Below are 22,482 nucleotides of genomic sequence, written 5' to 3'. Positions count from 1 at the left end.
TTTGAGAGGATAAAGACTCTTAATCTTTTGAGAGGATAAAACTTTTTGGGAAATGAAAACTGTCTTTAAATTCGTGTTTCCAAGTCACCTTTGATGGCCATTCATAAAACATTTGAATAGATGTGACTCTTGGAAATTATTTTCTGAAAATCCCCTCTGGTAATCGATTACAAGACTTGTGTCAACGATTACAAATTTTGAAATTTGAATTAAAACGTTCAATAAACTGCTGGTAATCAATTACCATCCATGTGTAATCAATTGCATATTATAAATTTTGAATTCAAATTTCTAGTGACTGTTATAAACATTTTCAACTGCTGGTAATCGATTACCAGAGAGTAAATAGCAATTTGAAATGATTTAGATAGAATTCTTGGGCCAAACCTTTTGCTTTTTCAATTTGGAAACTTCTTCCTAAGATTCTAGAGATCAACTTGATCATATATCTTGATTTTCTTGGATTCTTGTCTCGAATAAAACTTAGAAGCACTTGATCATTTGGCATCATCAAAACATCTTGCTTCTACATAGGAGTCATTTGACTTAATCCATCAACTGAAAAAAATCCTTCAACTATTTCTCGCCCTTGGAAAATTCTTTTTGCAAGAATCAACCGCTTCTTTCATTCTCCCTTGCTACAAGGTTGTGAAAACAAAACAACGATGGATACCTTAGAGCCCTACACTGGGGCAATGAAAGACACCATGCATAAACCTCAAGCGAACCTAAGGGCAGATTAGAAGTTCTCACCCAATAGGTTCCCTGCTACAAGGTCATGATGAAAGACAAAGATGGATACCTCAAAGCCCTACACTGGGGCAATGAGGGGCATCGCGCATGAGCCTCAAGTAATCCTAGGGGTAAATTAGAAGTTCTCACCCAATAGGTTCCCTGCTACAAGGTCATGATGAAAGATAACAATTGGTACGTCAAAGCCTTACACTGGGGCAATGAGGGGCATCGTGCATGAGCCTCAAGCGAACCTAGGGGCAGATCAAAAGTTCTCACCCGTCGATGTTTTTGAACAAAAAAAAAGGGGGGACAAACCCTGGGATTTCAATAGATTGATTAAATGGCTCCATCACCGTCACTCCAAAAAATGGTCAAGTGACTAAATCAAACAGAACATACACTCTGAGGGAGTTCCCAGAAAGATTTACAAAAGATAGGATGAGGTTGCATGAATTATCACCTCTTTGAAAAGGACAGTCAATCTGTGTTTTCCAAAAAAATTAGGAAAAGAATGTCATGAACATTGTACAACTTTCCATTACATTGCATTGTTTCATATGAAGTATGCATTTACCGCATTTCAAGACAAAGGTTGCATGCATCTGCATCCCAAAAAATCATGTTAACTGCATAGATTTCCAACATCTAATATCCAATCGTGTGAATTTGGAATGACCGACCCTCTCGATGAGTCGATCTCTTGCTTTCTCATAAGGGTGAACCCTTGGGTACTAGTACCTATCACCTTCAGAGGGCTTCACACCTTCACCTTCAGAGGACTACACGTTCTCTCCATCAGAGGGCTACACGTCCTCACCTTCAGAGGACTACACGTCCTCGCCTTCAGAGGACAACACGTCCTCACCCTCACCTTTCGAGGACTACATGTCCTCACTGTGGCGTCCCTAAATTAATGACTGGTTTAATAGTAATAATTTAAATAACAAAAACCATGGTAAATTTTTTTTTTCTTCTTTTTCTTTTTCATTTCTTTCTCTTTTCACCATAACTAGGTTTATAAGGAAAATCCTCACTACAGAGTCCTGAATGGCCAGTTCACAACTCTATTCGGAGTCATTTCTTTCTTACCGCTCATAATCTCTAAACTATTTTGCTGTTTCAAAAGGAAGAATGTACCAGCCATTACTTTAGGTCGTCACATGAAAATAAAAGAATAAAATATGGTCGATAAACTCTTTTACAAATAAATTTGCTAATGCTTTCTTTTCAAATAACAAGATCGAGCATAAACGCATTCATCATTTAAAGCTGTCCAAAATATGGGAGTTTTTACAAAATATATAGTGTCATCCAGAGCAAAGGTGTCCATGGTGGTGGCTTCAGCCACATGTATACAATCATCAAATTCCTATACATCAGGTCTACCCATACAAAAACAAAAGAGTAAACCTAACAGTCAGTCCTAGATACACCCACCCACAAAAAGTATACAAAACTAATCCAAAAAGCTGTCCACTAGGATGAAGAGCCTCCGCTGATCGCCATCTCCCTCGGGCCACTATCCTCCGTAGAGTCTGCCTCAGATGCCGACATGACTTCCTCGGGAGAATCCACCTCAAGAAGTGGATCCTCATCACCCTCTAGAAAGTCAAGGGCATCCACAGCAGGCTCAGGAGGTAGCTCCTCCAGGTCCTCCTCAGGGTCTTCCTCGGATGACGTTACCTCGATCACTTGAACGGGCTCCACTAGACGATATGGTGTAGGCGTGGGTAGTATCCACTCCACAGTGCGCTGAAGCGTCCGTGCAGGTTCATCTGGATGCACCAAAGAAGTAGCCGTTAATCGAATGGTGCCCCGAAATCGGCACCTCGTGTTGCCTTTGAGGGTCTCCCAAGCTCCCTCTAGGCACTCCATCTCTACTCGATCACGGATTAGCTGCGCCGCCATCACGATCTACAGAAAGAAGAGAAAGGGGTAGACTCTTTCACAAGAATCTAACTATGCAGTAACACAACGCTTCTCATAACCATTACATGCAAGTAAAAAGGGTATCTTAAGGCTTTTCATCTCTGGTAATCGATTACACAGCCTTGGTAATCGATTACCAGAGGCTAAACTTGAATTACACAGCCTCAGGACATGAAATATGCAATAATGCACTGTGTAATCGATTACACATGCCTGGTAATCGATTACCAGTGACCCATTCCTCTGTGTAATCGATTACACAGGCTGGTAATCGATTACCAGAGGCTTCCACCATCTCCCAGTTCCCTTTTTAAGCCTGGTAATCGATTACACCCCTTGGTAATCGATTACCAGAGGCTTCCCTAGCTTCCTGACCTCGTTTTCAAGCCTGGTAATCGATTACACCCCTTGGTAATCGATTACCAGAGACCATCTTAGCCTCCTGTCTTCAATTTTAAGCCTTGTAATCGATTACCCACCCTTGGTAATCGATTACCAGAGGCCACAATCCACATATTACACAAAATTCACAGCTGGCCAGCCACCACAAGCCTCCTTGCTTTGTGGTCTTGTTTTCCTTTTATCTGTTGACTGCCAGGAGCTCGCCTGCTTAGGTACATCACAGGTTCTCACTGACCGACTATGCCCGGGTTGGGTCGGGATTGGTCAAGCTTGGTTTTGGGCAATAGCACCCCACCTGACGTCCCCAAGGTCTCCTGACCCCCGCGACATATCTCCAGGTACCACTCTGTGGTCAACAATAAAAGCAGGAAGTTTCACCCTTCAACACTTCCTCATCTCAAGCTTGTAGGATTATGGGGTACCCATCACATGTGGTACTAGGTGGCGGTCGGGCGATGGTGCACAACAAGCTTTCCTCATCCATAATGCGCGCATAAACCCACCATCCCCTGTTGCCCACCTCCAACTGAGCTCACGTACTCCCACGTAGCCCATATCCTCGTTTCTCTCAACACCGGGTCCCCATCAATCCTCTCAAGCTTCCACAACATCCAAGCAAAACAACATTCAAACAGCACAAGCTATCACAGCCAAGCAAAACAGAGCAAAGGCAGAAAACTCTGCTCAACACATCAACCAAAATCACAGCTTTTCTCACGTAAAGACCACAGTAACAATTTCTTCGATCCAATTCGTTAACCGTTGGATGGACTCCAAAATTTTGCTGGAAGTCTATAGTGCATAAGCCTACATTTTGACCGTTGGGATCTACTAGAAAACATCCAGAATTCATTCTGCACTAGACTTTCCACAGCCAACCACACACAAGCATTTTTCTCTGCACTTGTGCAAAATTCTGCTGCACAATTTCACAGCAAAAATTCTGCATAAGTGCAGATTTCGAAAATCACACTTCCTCTCATCCAATCTTGCCCAAATCAATTCCTACAAGTCCCAAATCATGTATCAATCATGTCTAAACCAAATTCAAGTTTTAAAGCACAGCAACACAGAATCTAGGTGTCCAACACCCCTCCATTCAATGGCTTTTCTAGGTTTGAAAGGTGAAATTTAGAATGAGGTAAATTCAAAGCAAACTCTCACCTCACACAAGTCCATAACCTCAAACTAAACTTGCTCAAACTGAATTTACACCTAAAATTCCACCAAATCAAAATTTGACTCTTCAACACCCAATTTTGCCCTAGAAATGGCTCTTGGTTCACTTTGGTCATTTGTTTTTCTCTCTAGCTCAGCCTAACCTTCCTCACATGTCCTAAATGACATTTCAAGCTAGTATTAACTCACTTTAACCTCCATTTACCACAGAATTCTGACTTAGCCTTCCAACTCTCAAAGTCTCACTCTTTTTCCATTCATAACCTCACATTCTCACTTTCTAACCTTAGGTTAGTTCTACCCTTCGTCTCTAACAGATTTCCATCAGCAATTTCAGCATATAAACATCACAAACATCATCCCAAAAACCCTAAAACAGAATGGGTATGTTTAACTCATCCAAACATGGCAATTTCAACAAGCTTTCAACAAATGTCTTTACAAATAATCATCACACAGCAGAACCCTAGCAAGATTACCCATCATATCTTCCCAAAACCCCATACCCACGAAATTTAAGAGAGAAAGAAGTCCACCCAAACCTGAATTTTCGAAGTCCCACTCGTAGCCACGCACTTCACGACCCTGAAAATGCTCTCCTTTCACGATTTGGGGCAGAAATGGGCACCAAAGGTTGAAGCTTTGTGTGGAGCTTCAATGGAGAATGAAGAAGAAGAGAATGGCAATGTGAGGGAGAGAGAGGGCTGTCTGAAATTTCTGTTTTGCTGAGTGAGGAGAGAGAAAAGCTTTTTGGTCTTAAATAAAAGGTTTTCCTCTTTTTCTATTATTTTATTCAAGCTCTGCCACATGTCCCTATTTGATTGGAGCAAAAAGGGTCCACTTTCTCTTTTTGACTGTGACCCATACTCAGTCACAAAAGTGAGAAAAATCTGACCTTTGAAACGCTAAAATCCTGCCTCGGTTTGCGTGCCGTTTCTCTGATTCCAGTTTCTCGCGTTTCTCTGCGTCCGCCGGGGCCAGTTTTCGAAAGCAAGCAATATATATATATCAAAACGCTCAGAATAAAACCCCGAGCGTGGTTCAGAGGTTGGTTTCGTTAAATTTTAAGTCGCACACAAAACGATGATTTTTAACTAATTAATTAGGAATTAACCCATAACCTCCCAGTTATGGATTTCTCTTCCTTAATTAGTCTAACCTGCATATCTTGCCCCCACTATTCCTACCCTTACCAAGAACATATATGCATATACACTGAATAATGCTTATATATATATATATTCATTCAAAATACATCGTTTTCAAAAATTCCGGGTAGAAATTTCCAGGATGTTACACTCACCTTCAGAGGACTATACGTCCTCGCCATCAGAGGGCTGCACGCCCTCACCTTCAGAGGGCTACACACCCTCGCCTTCGTAGGGCTACACGCCCTCACCTTCCGAGGACTACATGTCCTCACCTTTAGAGAACTACACGTCCTCGCCTTCAGAAGGAGGGAAGAACAAAAATGTTCAGCCCTCCTGGTATTTCGAGATCACTTGAAATTAGTGAAAAAAAAATTTTCCGTGAAGAAAATCCAAGCCGAGACGCTTCCGTAACGTTTCCGTGGGTGATTTCGTGAAGATTTTCAACCGTTCTTCGACATTCTTCGTTCGTTCTTCGTCGTTTTTCGGTCTTCAACCGGTAAGTTCCCGAAATCGAACTTTTCAATTCATTCTATGTACCCTTAGTGGTCCTCATTTGTTTTCACGTGCTTTTATTTTCGTTTCATTTACTTTCTGTACCCCCTTTTGACGTGCTTTAGTCATTTACTTAAGTCATTTTCTCGCCTAATCAAAAAATAAAATAAATTTCCACCGATCATTTGAATTGTAATATCCGTTAATTTTTGTTAAAATGAAATCCGACCGTTCAGTCATGTCGTAACCACGTTGGAAACCAGAAAGAGGTAAAATAATAATATAATAATAAAAAAATATCTTTTAGTAAAATAAAACAAAAAAAATCAATCGGACGCTTCTCTTTGGGATTTCTCTTTCTTAATCAAATCAACTAATAACCAAAGTGAAACTAAGGCTAAAATCAATTCATAAACCAAACTTTTTGTCATCGCCTAAAAAAGCCATTTTCAAAGGTCCAACGTCTTGAAATGGTCTTTTCTGCTTTTATTGGTTAAGAGTAGATTTCTAAAAGCCTAAAATCAATATGTAACTTTGTTACCTCTTTCAAAAAATAAAGAAATCATTAATGGTCCAATGCCTTAATGTTTTCTCACTTTTCAAAAGAATCGAAAGATTGTCTAATGGTCCAACGCCTTAAATGACCTTTCATTCAATAAAAACATATCTTGCAAAAAAGGATAAAAAATAACTTAACCAAAACGCTTTGTTCACAAAAGAACTACGTAGGTCTGATTTTCTCATCACAATTGAGGAATACGTAGGAGCAAAGGGAAACGCCCCTTGTCGACCACAAAAAGATAAAAAATATAAAAGGCATAAACAGACATAAGAACGTAAAAAAGGGAAGATAACACAAATTGAAGTCATGTTTGCACATTTGATTAAAGGTTGTTGTCCCTTGTGACGGACGTGTGGGGTGCTAATACCTTCCCCGTACGTAAATACAACTCCCGAACCTTTCACTTGAAATTTGTAGACCATGTCTTTTCTGGTTTTTCCGACATTTTCCTCAAATAAACGTTGGTGGCGACTCCGCGTGTATTCCTTTCTTGGAACATGCACTCGCGAGTCACGCGTCGCCCTCCCGCTGAAGGGTAGGTTGCGACATGACCTAAGGTATGTTTCACTGCCAGTGTCGCTGCCATTGTCGTTGTTGGGTTCGAGGTAAGGTTCATGTCTTCATTGTATAATTAGTCACTGGATTTTTGTCTTAATTAGTCACTGGATGCCTTTATTTGTTCACTACAAACTGTTAATTAGTCACTGTATATTTCTTCTATTGCTTCTTGTTAGTTTTTTTCTTTGACAAATGTGGTATTGAGTGAAGGAAATTGTTTAATTCCATCTGCTTGCATCAAGAAAACTAGATGGAAAAATATTTTATTTGCTGAATTGGTCTATAAACGTGTATTCCATCAAGAAAATTGGCCCTTGAAATTGGTTTTGGTGGTGTGAGTCATGATTAGTAAAAGAAGTGCAGATTTAAGGAGCTTAGGCCTAAATATCACCCATGGGCAGTTGCTGACTTTGAATTTTGCTGAATCTTACAGAGTTGGTTCCATCTGGAATTTTTTGTTTGCAGAACACTAAGGATTTTGAAGTCTCATCCTTTTGTCTGAGTAAATTGAAGAAAGCAGAGTTAAACCCTTTCTGAACTAGTCCATATAGATCAAAATTTTTGTTTCAATTACTTTGGCAAAACTTCATTTTAGTGATATAGCAACTTTCTCAGATAATTAAAGGTTAACATTGAGTAGCTCTTCCAAGTCCAATGGGTGTAGTTCCTGATATAGCTACTTACGAATGAAATATTTAAATTGTAGGCACTATTTGTCTTATTCTTTGCATCGTGATCTCGCCATTTGTTCTTTGACACTATACTGGTCATCATCACAAGTACAAATGTTTGCAATCAATTTTGATGCTTAATTTTGTTATGATAGTTTTTGTATGTTGTTGTATGTCATAAATGTACTTTGCTTTACATACAACTATTGTTCATGATAAGTGAGCCTTAGATTCCCGTTTGAGACTGAATGCAATGATTCTTGCGGACAGTTTGCATTAATCATTGTATTCAATCTTGAATTGTTCGTTTGGACAGTTTGGGGAGACTGATATTTTTATGGTAGATTCATGCGTCAAGGTTAACATTATTTTGTTTAATTTGATGAAATTTCAGTACAATGCATTTCTAGTTGTTCTCTGAGTGCATACTTGATTATCGAGAAATTAATTTCACTGATTTCATGTTGTGTACTTGGAGACCAATGTGAAATGCTGCCGAAATTTGGTCAAATTAAACAAAATAGAATTAACCTTGACGTATGAAGCTACCATAAAAGATGGTCTTCCTAAATGGGATAGGGCCACACCCATAATAAAAAAGTGAGATTTTCATGCATCGAATAACTTTGTGAGTATCATGGAGTTATTACTTAGATGGATCGAAGTTAGATGAATGAAAGTCGCATCAGCCCAGAATATGAGGAAGGCATCGAGCAATTCTTACAATTTGCTTCAGAAAGAGGTTGACCGGATGAAGATGGAAAATATTATTGTCCTTGCATCAATTGTTTGAACAAAATACGACAAACACTGGACGACATACGGGAGCATCTTTTGTGTGATGGGATTAAGAAGAATTACACGACGTCCAATCTGAACCGTTTGATGTAGAAATGGGAGATCGCTTGGAGGATATGATTCGTGACCTTGGACAAGAGTCTTTTCAGCAAGCACAAGCCCCTATGTATGAAGGATTGCAGAGTAACTCAAAGAAGCCTTTGTATACGGGGTGCAAGAATTCATTGACACTGTTGTCGGTGGTGTTAAGTCTGGTTAATGTCAAGGCTAGATATGGGTGGAGTGACAAAAGCTTTACTTCACTGCTTCAAGTAGTGCACGATCTGCTTCCAAAGGAAAACATGTTGCATAAAAGTTACTATCAGGCCAAGAAGATACTGTGTGTGATAGGTATGGAGTATCAGAAGATTCATGGTTGCCCCAATAATTGCATACTGTACAGGCATGAATTCGAAGAAATATCCAAATGCCCTAGGTTTGGGGTGTCACATTACAAAGTGAAGGATGATGAGGACTGCAATTCTGATGAAAACTCAAAGAAGGGCCCTCCAACGAAGGTGTTGTGGTATCTTCCCATCATTCCAAGGTTTAAGCATTTTTTTGCTAATGGAGACGATGCAAAAGACCTTACCTGGCATGCAAATGGGAGAAACTCTGATGGAATGGTCCGTCATCTGGTTGATTGCTCGCAGTGGAAGAAGATTGATGGTTTGTATCTGGATTTTGGGAAAGAGGCAAGAAATCTTAGACTTGGACTAGCCAATGATGGAATGAATCCATACGACAATTTAAGCACTCAACACAATTCGTGGCCAGTTCTACTAGTAATTTACAATTTGCCTCCTTGGTTGTGCATGAAGCGAAAATACATGATGTTGTGTATGATGATATCAGGCCCAAGACAGCCAAGAAATGACATTGATGTTTATCTAAGTTCGTTGATTGAAGACCTGAGAAAGTTGTGGGACAAGGGGGTTTTAGTGTTTGATGGGTTACTCAAGGAGACTTTTGAAATGCGTGCAATGCTTTTTTGTACCATTAATGACTTTCCAGCATATGGGAATCTCAGCGGTTACAGTGTTAAGGGTCATCATGCATGCCCCATCTGTGAAGAAGACACAAGCTACATTCAACTGAAACATGGTAGAAAAACAGTGTACACTAGGCATCGATGTTTTCTAAAACCTCATCACCCTTAGCTTTTAATGGAAGTCAAGAGCATGAAACTGCGTCGATACCATTGACTGGTGAGCAGGGCTTCCAGCGAGTTGAACACTTGAATACTGTATTTGGAAAGACCTAAAAGAAGGATAAAAGTAATACTTGCATATGGAAGAAGAGATCCATTTTCTTTGAGCTTCTGTGCTGGTCTGACCTTGACATTAGGCATTGTATTGATGTTTGCATATGTAGAAAAATGTATGTGATAGTGTCATTGGGATGCTTCTTAACATTCAAGGCAAGGCGAAAGATGGTTTGAATACCCGTCAAGATCTAGCTGAGATGGGCATACGATCGCAGTTGCATCCAATGTCTGATGGTAAAAAAATATACTTGTCTCCAGCTTTTCATACTTTGTCCAGAAAGGAGAAAATCAGTTTTTGTCAGTGTCTGCGCCGAGTCAATGTCTCACAAGGATACTCTTCAAATATTAAGAGTCTTGTGCAGTTGAAGGAGCTTAAGCTGGTGGGGTTAAAGTCTCACGATTGTCACGTGTTGATGCAACAATTGTTAGCCGTGGCCATACAAGACATTTTGCCTAACAAAGTCAGGTTAGCCATAACTCGCCTGTGCTTTTTCTTCAATGCCATATGTAGCAAAGTCCTTGATCCTGTCAAGTTTGATGACCTGGAAAATGAGGCTGCAATTATACTGTGCCAGTTGGAGATGTATTTTCCTGCTGCTTTCTTTGACATTATGGTTCGCTTAATTGTTCACCTGGTAAGAGAAATCAAATGTTGTGGTCCTGTTTATCTACGCTGGATGTATCCGGTTGAGTGATACATAAAGATCTTAAAAGGGTATACCAAGAATCTACATCATCCGGAAGCATCTATTGTTGAAAGGTACATTGCAGAAGAAGCCATTGAATTTTGTTCAGAGTACATTGAAAAGGCTAAACCTGTTGGGCTTCCTGAGTCTCGCCATGATGACAGAGTGTGCAGTAAGGGTTCAAGAGGATTGCATGTTATCACTCCAAGTGTAGAAGATTTGTTACAAGCTCACTTGTATGTGTTGAAAAACAGTAATGAAGTTTTGCCATACATACTTTAGCATGAAGGTTTAGTCAAACAAAGTAATCCAAAAATTTCAAAGAACTAGGTCTTGAAAAAGCATAACAAGACTTTCTTTGATTGGTTTAAAGTACAATCTTTGTTGACGAAAATGCTTCTGAAACATTAAGAAAGCTAGAATATGGGCCTAAAAGAAATATTATAACTTGGAAAGGATACGACATAAACAAGTATTCCTTTTACATAAAAGCACAAGACGACAAAAGTACAATGCAAAACAGCGGGGTCACCCTAAGGGCTAAATCTCAACACTTTGCAAGTGTGCATGATGACAATCCATGTGTAGCTTCCATCCCTTACTTTGGGTTCATTGATGAAATTTAGGAGCTTAACTATGTCAAATTTACTGTTTGTGTTTTCAAATGTAAGTGGGTTGACAACAACACCGGTGTGCGAACCGATGATGTAGGATTTACGTTGGTAGACCTAAAGAAACTAGTTTACTAGAATGACCCTTTCATCATTGCAGAACAAGCTAAACAAGTATTTTATGTGCAAGACCCTTGTGATGAAAGGTGGTATGTGGTTCTACACGGGAAAACAATTGGTGTTAATGTAGAAGATGATGATTCATACATGGACACTTATGTTAGTCCTTTGTCCACACAAATGACTCCTAACATCATCGGAGAAGAAGAAGCTGACAATGTTCATGCTAATCGTAATGATCATGATGAAGGAGAATTAATTAACATCGTCTAACGTAATTTTCTAATTATGTATTTCATTTCGGTACATTCATTTACATAACTCATTCAGTGCTTGTTGATAATATTAACTAACTCAAGTTTTTCTTTTTAAAGGACCATGGCTACTCCAGTTGCCTCGCCTCCTCCTCCTCCTCCTCCTGCAGACGCAGCAACGTCTCCGTCTACCTTGAAGCGGACAAAGAATTCTCAGGCGGTTAGTCCTTTGAATCTTTGTAAGGGGAAACAAAATATATCTCAGGCGGTTAGTCCTTTGAAATCTTTTGCTTAAGGGGAAGGGAAGAATCAAAAGAATTCTCAGGCGGTTAGTCCTTTGAATCTTTTGTAAGGGAGAAGAGAGACACAAAAGAATTCAGGCGGTTAGTCCTTCGTTCTGTTGGCAAAGGGAGAAGAGAATGAAAAAGATGAATAGCATAAGTTTTTGAACAAAGAAATTTTCTTAGAAGAGAAAGTGTTGATAAAAAACTTTTAGAAAGATGAAGAGAAATAAATCAGAAATATATGTTGAAAGTGTTGAAAGAGATGAAAGAAGATATTGAAAGATTGATTCAAGGATGTTGAAAGAAGATGATGTAAAGGATAAATTATAGATGATTGATGATTATCAAATTCATGCGATGGTTACATATTTATAATCTCTTGATGACTCAAGTCAAAGTTTGTGACTCTTGGCAATTTCTTTAAAACTAGTAACTTAAAAAAGTTGTGACTTTTGAAAAAATCTTCAGAAATAAGTCACTTGAAGAATTGTGACTTTTGGAAATGTATTTTTTGAAATCAGTCACTGGTAATTGATTACCTGAAGGTGTAACCGATTACACATCAATAGATGTGACTCTTCTTTTTAAATTTTGAAAATTAAAATGTTTAGAAGCTCTGGTAATCGATTACAAGTGTTGTGTAATCGATTACACAAGTTTAAAATGATTTAAAACTGTTAAACACAAGTTGTAACTCTTGAAATATGAAATCTTAACATTTTAAAACACTAGAAATCGATTACTACCTTCTGGTAATCGATTACCAGAGAGTAAAACTCTTTGGTAATGATTTTGTGAAAAATTCTTGTGCTACTCAATGTTTTGAAAAACTTTTTTAGTACTTATCTTGATTGAGTCTTCTCTTGATTCTTGAATCTTGAGTCTTGAATCTTGATCTTCATTATTCTTGAATCTTGATTCTTGAATCTTTGGAATTTGCTTAACTCTTGATTCTTTAGCATCATCAAAATAACCTTGGAAGACATTACTTCCATAGAAGAAAATCCTTCCCGCCTGGTTGCCCTAGGAAGACTTTATGAGGGATCCACAGCGGTTCACAGCATCCCATTGTTGCATGGCCAGGTGAAGGTTGGTGTTGAGGAGGTTAAAGATGCAAAGGCTCGCGTTCCTGTACCCACTGACGAGGTTACCTTAGTGGGGCAGGCACTTAACACCTTCCTTGCTTGGCCGACACATCTCGTGAAGCGTTTATCAGAATAGGTATTTTACTCTAATTATATGCTTCTTTTTTTCAATTGATTTGTTCATTATAATCAAAACTTGTTAATTAACTATGTTTCATCAACAAGCAGCTGTGTCTCTAGCAAAACCTCTAGAAAGGCTGGATCCTGAGGTTAATGATCCATTGTATCTGATGACATTGACCATCCCATAGCTTTTTTTGAAGCCTCTGCAGGTTATGTGGGATGCTACCGTGTTCGGGGTGTTTAATCAAAACTTCCCGTTGTACATAAAGGACGAAGATCTCTCTGAAATTACACACGGTGGTCAATGTCTCAGCATATCTGTTATACAGTTGTGGATTCTGTAAGTCAATTTACATTATTGTTAATTACTTAAGTTATTGTTTTCAATTCATACATAATTAACTTTGTCTTAACAACAACATGCATCTAACTAAGACAAGTATGCGAGCGGGGAATTCCGATATGTATGGATTCCTCGAGCCACAGTTCATTCAGAGATCTGGGCAATCGCAATTTGAATCGGAAAGTTACATCAAGAGTTGGATGTAGAGTTCAAAACGCAATGTCTACCTTGGAGCCTACCTGAATGGGTAAGTCAAACACAACAACTAAATTTAAATAATCTATACTACTACAATAACCCATATCCGTCTCCACTGCAGTGCATACTGGCAAATGGTCATCATTCTACCTAAGGAAAACATTGTTGTCTGGTTTTGTTTTTTGCATAACAGGCTAGACAACTACCTTAAGGGAATAATTAACAGGTCAGTGTTGTTTTCGATATTTTTGCATTGGCATAACTCAACAACATCAATATTTTAATGTTCCTCGTATTCAACAGTGCTTTGAAAGAACTTGATGATACTCCACAACCTAAATCCAAGGCTGCTGCTAGGTGGATTGTTGTTAAGGTACGTGATTTAAATAAAACTTCTACTTTTACATACTGCTTAGGTGTGTGTACACTAATTGTAGTTAACATTTAATTAATATTCAAATTTTATTATGTATTTAGTGTAATAGAAAAAAAGGAAGCACTGAGTGCGGCTATTACATCATGCACTGAATGTCCACGATAATCTTAGGAATTTTCAGGAATAATTGGAAAACGGTAATTGTTTATTTCAAACAAAGTTGATTTTCTTATCATTGTTATTACATTATTAATTTCTTTTTTATTTGATCATGCAATATTTTAATAATGTTAGACCATTGGAAGCAGAGAGATTGAAGGTGCTTCGCATCTAATGGGCACAATATTATCTAAAAGTTAGAAATGAAACATAGGATGTTAGGAAACTATGTAACTTTAGGTTACTTAATTAGTTTACCATAGCTTACATTATATTTTTTACAATTGTTGTTTCATTTTAACATTGAATAATCTTTGTTGATAGTTATTCATAGTTATCAATTGATTTTTTACAATTGATAGTTTACTAGCTAGCTTTCTGCTAAAACCTATTTGAAAGCAAGAATGCAAATGATATATGTTGTGTGTTGTGTGGTCTTATTTTAAATTTACAGGTTAAATTTTGATTTTTTTTATAAAAATAGAGAGAGTATTAAAAAAAATTCCTAAAAACAACATTGATTTTTTAAAACGATGTTAATATAAAAACTGTTAACATCGGTTTTTTGGAATAACCGATGTTAACATCGGTTTTCTGTAGAAAACCGATGTTAACGTTTTTGATATTAACATCGATTTTCTGTAAAAAAAAAATATCAATGTTAACTATCAACATTAATACATTTTTTTGTATAATTCTTATTATATAACATCAGTTATTTAAATAACCGATGTTGTCAATTTTATGTTAACATAGGTTTTTTTAAAACCGATGTTAATGATAATATTTTCAACATCGGTTAAAAACCGATGTAGAAAATCATAAATAACCGATGTAAAAAACATATTTTGTAATAGTGGTCCCATGAGATCAAAAGTTTATAATTAAAAAGGAAATCATCGTATTTACTTTAAACTTGGTCATGATAAATGTCATTAATTAATTGTGTAGTATAATGATCAAGTTGGTCTGCCAGTAATTGGAATGCCATGCATTAATTTCTTTCCTTAAATTTCTCTCCTTAAATCTTTTTTGCCTCTTCCTGTTCCTCTCCATGTGTATTCCAGTTTCCATATGTTTCAACAAAAAAACTATTTCAAAGTGATTCTCCCTCGACCAACAATTGCCATTTCCAAATTTTCTTACAGTTCTAAACTAATATAATTTTAAATCCTTGACTCCAAGAATTCACCTTTTGGCTTACATACTCTTTACTGAGACATCCAATCAATTTTTCCCTCACCCTTTACCCTACCTACCCCACAAATATTTGCATCTATTTGAGTAATTAAATTAGCTAATTTGGGACCTTTACGTAAAGAGAAAGAAGACACAATACTAAGCAAAAGAGGACACAATTTAGTAATGTGATTCAATCACCATAGGAATTGTGTTTACTGCTCCAAGCTAGTATAGCCTTCATCTTGTCTAAGAAAGGTTGCCAAGTGTTCATTCTTCTTGGATTTACACCTATAGGAATTTCAAGATATTTTAATGGTAGTTCATCAACTTTACAATTCAAAATTTTCTTGCATTCTCAATTGTTTCCTTCAAGTCTGAGTTGATGGCTATCAGACTGCTTTTGGTTGAACTTACCTTTAACCCTGAAGCAAGCTCAGAAAAACCATAGCACACTTTTCATGATGATAGAATTAATTTATTGTTGTCTCCGATAAATATTGTATCATTTGTATATTTCAAACGAAAATTTTAAACTAATCATTCCAAATCTTTTATTCCTTGAATAGATCTTCTCCTACAAATTTTTTTATGATGTTGTTGAAATATTTTAAGGAAAGGAAAAGGGGTCAAGGATCTCCTTGTGTTAAACATCTAGATAAAGAAAAATTCTTCTATGAGCTTCCATTAATGATAAACTAAAAGTATAGCTGTTGAGATGCACTCATATGTACCAACATCTGCATTTATGAGAGAAACAGTCTTCTTCTCGTCATGTAATCAAGAAAACATGAATTCATTTAAAATCATTTTTAATGTCAATTTTAAAAATAACACACAACCTGTAATTTAAACCAACATCATCAATAACTTCATCAAGAGTTTGTCTGTCTTTTAATAATGTTTATTGAGTTTCCAAAATAATGGACTTTAAATCTTCTTTAATCTTTCAATAATATTAATTTTGACAGTATCTTATAAATGATTCCAATTAGAGGATATTAGTTTCAACTCATCAATTTGCAATACATTCTAATTTTCAGGAATAAGCATATGAAAGAAGAGTTTCAACCTCTTATTGATTTTCCATTCATTGATCATCTTTAATCAACCTCCAAAACTTCTTTAAAAACATGAAGTTATACCTATATATTTGGATCAAGGCTCTTTGAATTGTTACAATTCCATACTTTTTTAATTTCCCCTCAAAACTATCAATATAAACTAACAAGTCATTATTATTCCAATTTAATTATTTGAATACATTACCATCTAGTGTGGTCCTTTTCTAAAATTAGTTCTCAAAAAATATATTGAAATTGGTCCTTAATAACTTTCTTAACTTCTTGGTCTTCTTCCTTTCATACGCCATTTATTATCAATCCTTAGAGTGTATTTTTCTGTCATCTTCATTTTTCTGTCATCTTCTATTTAATTAGGACAACATGATAGATTTTTGAATTAGTTTCTCCTTCTTTGAGTCATGCAACCCTTAACTTTTGAAAGACAGCTCTATTTTTCATTTTCAAGGCATGATAATATTTTGCCCATTATTTTGTCATCTATTGAAAGACAGCTCTATTTTTCATCTTCAACACAATTTGGAACTTTTTTTTGCACTAAAGTAAATTTTGTTAAGCTCTTAGAGTGATATATAAATTTTACCATCTAATTCTCCAAAACAGTTGTAGTTTTTCTTTCAAGATATAAGCATTCAATCCTTTTACTTGCATCTAATGCCATTTTTCCTCCATTATATTTTCAACTATTTATGTATCAACCATCTATAATCTAGAATGGTTTTGGTTCCTAGTCATTGATCTCATTAATTAATAATACAAAAATAGTGATATGCAATATTTCTATTCAAACCTTTTTTGCTGAATCACAAACCATTTTTTAATCCATTTTTTTAGAGATAAAAGAATCAGTCCAATTAATATACTCATTGATTTCTTGTTTACTCTATACCATGTGTACTATCTTCCTTTAAGAGATAAATCCATCAATTCCATATGAATTAGCTGAACTTTGACATTTTTCTCTCTACTTCTTGCAATGCTTCTGAACTCTGAATCTTTTTTTTTTTTTTGGAGTTTTTCACGAAGTTAAATCACCAACTACGCACAACATATCAACATATCACCCTTTAAATTATTTTCTAAAATTAAAATTCCACTTCATGTATTTTCTGCTCTAACCTATTTTATCGAGCAACAATGTTCAAGATGTGACATAAATCGTGATAATCTTTACATTTATTAATATGCAAAAAGACATTGCCAGAGATTCTTTTCATCTTCGAAAAAATAATTTTCCCGTATATTAATAAGACACCTCAAACCTTTCTAATGATGTACAATAATCTAAGTCAAAGTGATTATTCCCTCACAACATTTCACAATATTATCATTCATTATTTTTTTTTCTTATAAGCAAAAAAAAATCCTCATTTTTGACACTATCTCTGGTCACATTCCTTTTGACCCTTTCTCCCATCCTTTAATGTTAAAAGTTACAATCTTCATTAGAAATATAATTCACTGTATCATTTTTGAAATATTCAACTTCTAAGTTACTGTTTCAAGCTCATTTATGCCCCCTTCCCGATCTGTTTTTTCTCTCTCTATATTGGGTTTTTTTTAAGTGTTTTTTAAATTAGATGTTATAGAGATCATTTTTTTTTCCAGCCAAAGATGAAAGGTACAAAGGGTACCCAAATCCTTAAATAGTGACAAAAAAGAACCCAACAATTAGTTTAGTGGATACCTCAAATTTCTACCTACACATGATAAAATATATTATTTGTGTTACTTTTTATAAGAAATAAGTTATGACGTAAAATATATTATAATGGGTCTCTTTTTCTTATAATATGAAATGGAGGTAATACCTTACTCCCTACAATTCACTACACACTACCTACAACAACCCCCTTTAAACATTCCACGGTTCAGTCCTCTCATAAATCTAAAATATAAACCCTTCACTTTATTAGACAATAAATCATGGCCAAGGTCTAAATATATATAACCAAATCAAATACATGCACAGTACGTATTAGGAACTTCATTATCAAAAATAATATTATTCTTATGTAGCTACAAATAAACTGCAGCAAATCAAACAAAATCTAGCAATGCTATCAACTAACATTTATTGATAAAAAAAATTATAAATCAAACAAAGTATCATGCCTTCTTAATTTTCTTTCCATAGAAGTCACAATCGTGTTGTGAGAAATGACTCTTGGTATCCATGTACAGTGCTTTGAATCCCCAAACCAATCATATATAGCATTGCTTCCAGACAAGCAACAAGAACCTATAAAATAACATTATGTGAAACAGTAGTTTCTTCCTCCAAATTGCTGAATGGGCAAACTCTTGGTTTTGTAACATGATGTTTCTCTTCCTCAAGTTAGATAAATTGGTTTGAATCTTGGTTTTCAGCTATAAGCTAATATTCTATCTTTCCAGCTAACATTTTAGCTACTTTATCCAAAGGCCTTGTCCTCTTAAAGTTTATTTATTTGTATACGTACCAAGTAACAAAATATACATGCTTTCTAATATATCTCAGGTTTCACTCATTGCATCATACCCAGTTTAGGACAAATTATTGCTTATTTATGCCATTTTATGACTACATCTATGGTACCATGGATAAGGCTTCAGATCAATTACATGATTCAGCAATAAAACAAGAGGAAGAAATCCCAGATGTTGTGCACCTAGCACATCTCACAACTCCTGAATGGTGGCTTTGTTTGATGCGGCCAGTAACAGCTTGGTCCATGATCCTCACATGGGTTTATGGTCAAACATTTATCGTAGAAGGAAATCGTTTTGACAAACTCAAGCTGCAAACTAGAGCAATACCCAAATACAGTTTCCAAGTAAATATCAAGAATTTCATTCACTATTAATTATATATTTATTTCTGTCAACTATATAGAAATTTAGTGAAAACTATTTAGTATTTAAAATAAAAGAAAATAAAACCATTTTTCTTTTGTTTGAGAATGTCTTTATAAAATCCTAAAGAATATATTGCATGAAGTTAATATGTCTATATATTTAACTAACAAAGTCATTGATTAGTTTTTCACATTTTATTTTGTATCGTTATTTCAGTGATTAGTTATTTTAGCAAAGCTTTTAAAATAAATCATGTTATCTTTTGTTTGATTGTTATGTACCAATGTATAAAATAACAATTGATTTAACTATGCAATTTTTGTAGTACCATTTGCAATCGCAAAAAATGACCGTCAACAAAATAATAGAGGAAGTAATACTTGATGCACACAAAAAACCGTAGAAGTGTTGAGTCTAGGCCTCATGAATCAAGGAGAGGAGCTTAACATATGTATATGGAGGAATATATATTACAAGGCTTCCAAAGCTAAAAGTTAGGCTCGTGGATGGTAGCAACCTTGCGGCTGCCATTGTTCTTAATAGCATTCCCAAAGGAACAACTCATGTATTACTCGGGCAAACTCACCTTTGCTCTTGCCTTCCCATTGTGTCAACAAGGCATTAAGGTCAACTTTATTAAAACACACATACAAACAATTATTTTATAGTAGGACTCCATTATTTTAGTTTTAATTTCTCACAACAAGAAGAGATTTCAGATATATAGTACAATTCATGTGAGAACACCTGCTTATATGAGAACAATGAATAATAACCCTTGGATTAAATCTTACGGTCAAGATTAAAACTTCAATTAAAAAGGGACACATGATACCCCTCCTCTATTCCTCATGCGTGGATCCTTGTTTACATCTCACGTTGCAATTTTGCACACCCTTCTTTGTTTATCAAATCACACACCCTTCTCTACATTGGGTTGGAATCTAGTGATTATTTTACACATTACTTTAATTATTTAGAGAGAAAAAAGGTACTAAAACTACTAAAACTTAAAACCCATATTGCAAAAGCCATGCATAGATACATATACGAGGAGGGATGAAATTAATCTCCATTTCTATTTTTCATTTTTTTTAATCTAACCGTTTTAACAGTAACTCACCTTTAATTATTAGATTAAAAAAATAAAGGGTTAAGAAGAGGACTAACTCAAATAAAGTTACATTGGAGTAACTTGATTTCATCTCTCTCTCTAAAATCAGTATCTCTTTAGAGTTATTCTTTATCTTTATCCTTCATTTTCTTGAAATCTAATGGTTAGGATGATAATCATTCATTAGAATCATTAGATTTAAAGAAAATAAATAGTGAAGATGAGAAATAATATATGTGATTATCTTGATTATCTGAAAGTACACCAACGATGTTGCATACTACTTTGCTCCAACTAAAATATGTTGGTGTACATTAGTAAATTCGTGTGTGTAATTTTGATAATTTTATTTACTATATTTCAGGTTACTACAATCCACAACAAGGATGATTATGTGAGGCTCAAAAAGTTATTAGTTTATTTTTTAAAATATACTCTACTAGAAGGAACTTCTGATTAATTGTAAGCCCAGGGGACTAGATTACACACCTTAACAATAATTCTAGTAAGTATTCTTTTTTCTTAATTTTGGAGTATATGTTAATATCATCATATTTGTACAAATAGGGGGGGGGGGGGGGGTATTAGCAGACAAGATTTATATAATTCTCTGAAAAAATATTTCCTAAGTTTTGCCCTTATATTTATACAATTAACTTTGTCAATAATGGCAAACAAAATATTTTTCTTTCATCTTTGTTTTTGGATAGATTTGGTTAGTTGGGGACGAATTGACTGAAGAAGAACAATTAAAGGTACCGAAAGGAGCATTTTTTATTCCATTCTCGCAATTCCCACCAAGGAAATACCGTAAGGATTGCTCCTACCAATACACCCCAGCAATGCTAGTTCCAAGTATTCTTGAAAATGTTCATTCTTGTGAGGTTTGTTCAAATAATCTTTTCTTTGTTCAGTTGATTCAGTTTATATGTGGTTGTATGTGAGGTGGAGTGACATGAGTTCAACTACACAATGCATAACATAGATAAAGTTTGGCTTTCAACACTTCAACATGGGTTTCAACCACTTACTGTGCCAATCAAAGAGTTTGCTCATTGTTAATAAGTAGAGGGGAAATGAAATAATTAATGTCTTTGACCGCTTGATGTGGATCTTTGAAGGGTATTAATCCTTTTTGTTTATGTTTATTATTGCTAAAATAAGTTTACTAATTAGTATTTAACTTAGAGAAGAAAATTAATAGATGTATTTACATATATCCATAGTGTGAATGTATATGTATGAAGGTTTTGATGATGCCGAGACAAAAGCAACACAAATTTTATTTCAAGTCCAAATCAAGACCAAGAAAATAAAGATAAAAAAGAAAGCTAAGTCTTAGTCTATCTTTGTTAAAAGAGTCTCTTAGTGATTGCAAAGGTTTGACCTCATAACATAGTTTTTAAATTGATAATAAAAAGGTTTTAAAATATTTTAACATTTTCTGGAAAAATGTATTTTTCCACTAGTGATCGATTACCAGGCATTGTAATCAATTACTAGAAGCAAAATTATTTTAAAAAAGCTTTTTTCAGAAAGTTTGAAATTTGAAATTTGAAAGTTGTAATTGATTACCACTTGTCTGTAATCGATTACCAGTAATGGAACTACAAAAATTCAAATTGAAAAGTCATGACTCCTCATTACATAACTATGTAATCAATTACCAAAGAGTTGCAATAAAAAGAGTGAAGTCGCCACCAACGTTTATTCAAGAAAAACGTTAGAAAAAATCAAAAAGAGGTCTACGAATTTTTGAAAATAAGGGTTTGAGAGTTGTTTACGCATGGGGAAGGTATTAGCACCCCACGCGTCCATCACAAGAGACGGCAACCTTTAATTGAGTGTGCGCAACGTGACTTCATAATTATTTACTTTTCTCTTTTTATATTTTTTTTGGGGTTGACAAGGGTGTTGCCCTTGCTCCTACATATCCTCAGGTGCGATAAGGAATTCAGACCTACGTAGTTCTTTAAGTCTGAATGTTTGTGTGTTAAATTGATTTTATATTTTTGAAAGATTTATTTTAATTGCGAACAAAGAGTCATTTAAGGCGTGGGGCCTTGAAACGATGTTTTAAATTTTGAAAAGCGGAGAGAATCATTAAGGTGTTGGACCTTGAAACGATCTAAAGTGATATTTTATAAAAAGAAGTTATGAACTGGTTTTATCTTAATTTTGTTTATTAACTTTCAATCTCTTTTAAAGACAATTTTATAACACTAGCGATCAGTTAAGATTGAACTT

General features: G+C 35.4%; 1 protein-coding gene and 1 pseudogene across 3 annotated transcripts; both read left to right on the top strand.

Moving 5' to 3' along the window:
- The window catches only part of LOC106798324 (uncharacterized), a 44,255-nt pseudogene extending 30,058 nt beyond the window's left edge, over nt 1-14,197 (top strand).
- A 4,357-nt stretch (nt 14,198-18,554) lies between these two features.
- Nucleotides 18,555-21,246, top strand: LOC106798323 (very-long-chain aldehyde decarbonylase GL1-5). 3 transcript variants are annotated; one of them, XR_005890841.1, is made up of 4 exons: nt 18,555-19,099; nt 19,447-19,747; nt 20,600-20,740; nt 20,946-21,246. XR_005890841.1 is itself a non-coding variant. In XM_041014281.1 (2 exons), the coding sequence occupies exons 1-2, from the start codon at nt 18,833-18,835 to the stop codon at nt 21,177-21,179; spliced, it is 501 nt and encodes a 166-aa protein (XP_040870215.1). In that variant the 5' UTR covers nt 18,557-18,832; the 3' UTR covers nt 21,180-21,246. The 3 variants fall into 3 exon arrangements, 1 of the variants encoding a protein (XP_040870215.1); XR_001387703.2 differs by lacking the exon at nt 19,447-19,747 and having other exon boundaries at nt 18,560-19,099; XM_041014281.1 differs by lacking the exons at nt 19,447-19,747; nt 20,600-20,740 and having other exon boundaries at nt 18,557-19,099.
- The last annotated feature ends 1,236 nt before the right edge of the window (nt 21,247-22,482 follow it).

Source organism: Glycine max, chromosome 3 (assembly GCF_000004515.6).
Source record: "Glycine max cultivar Williams 82 chromosome 3, Glycine_max_v4.0, whole genome shotgun sequence".
Classification (NCBI taxonomy): domain Eukaryota; kingdom Viridiplantae; phylum Streptophyta; class Magnoliopsida; order Fabales; family Fabaceae; genus Glycine; species Glycine max.
Note: the sequence above shows the minus strand (reverse complement) of the source record. Positions and strands in the feature narration are given on the sequence as shown.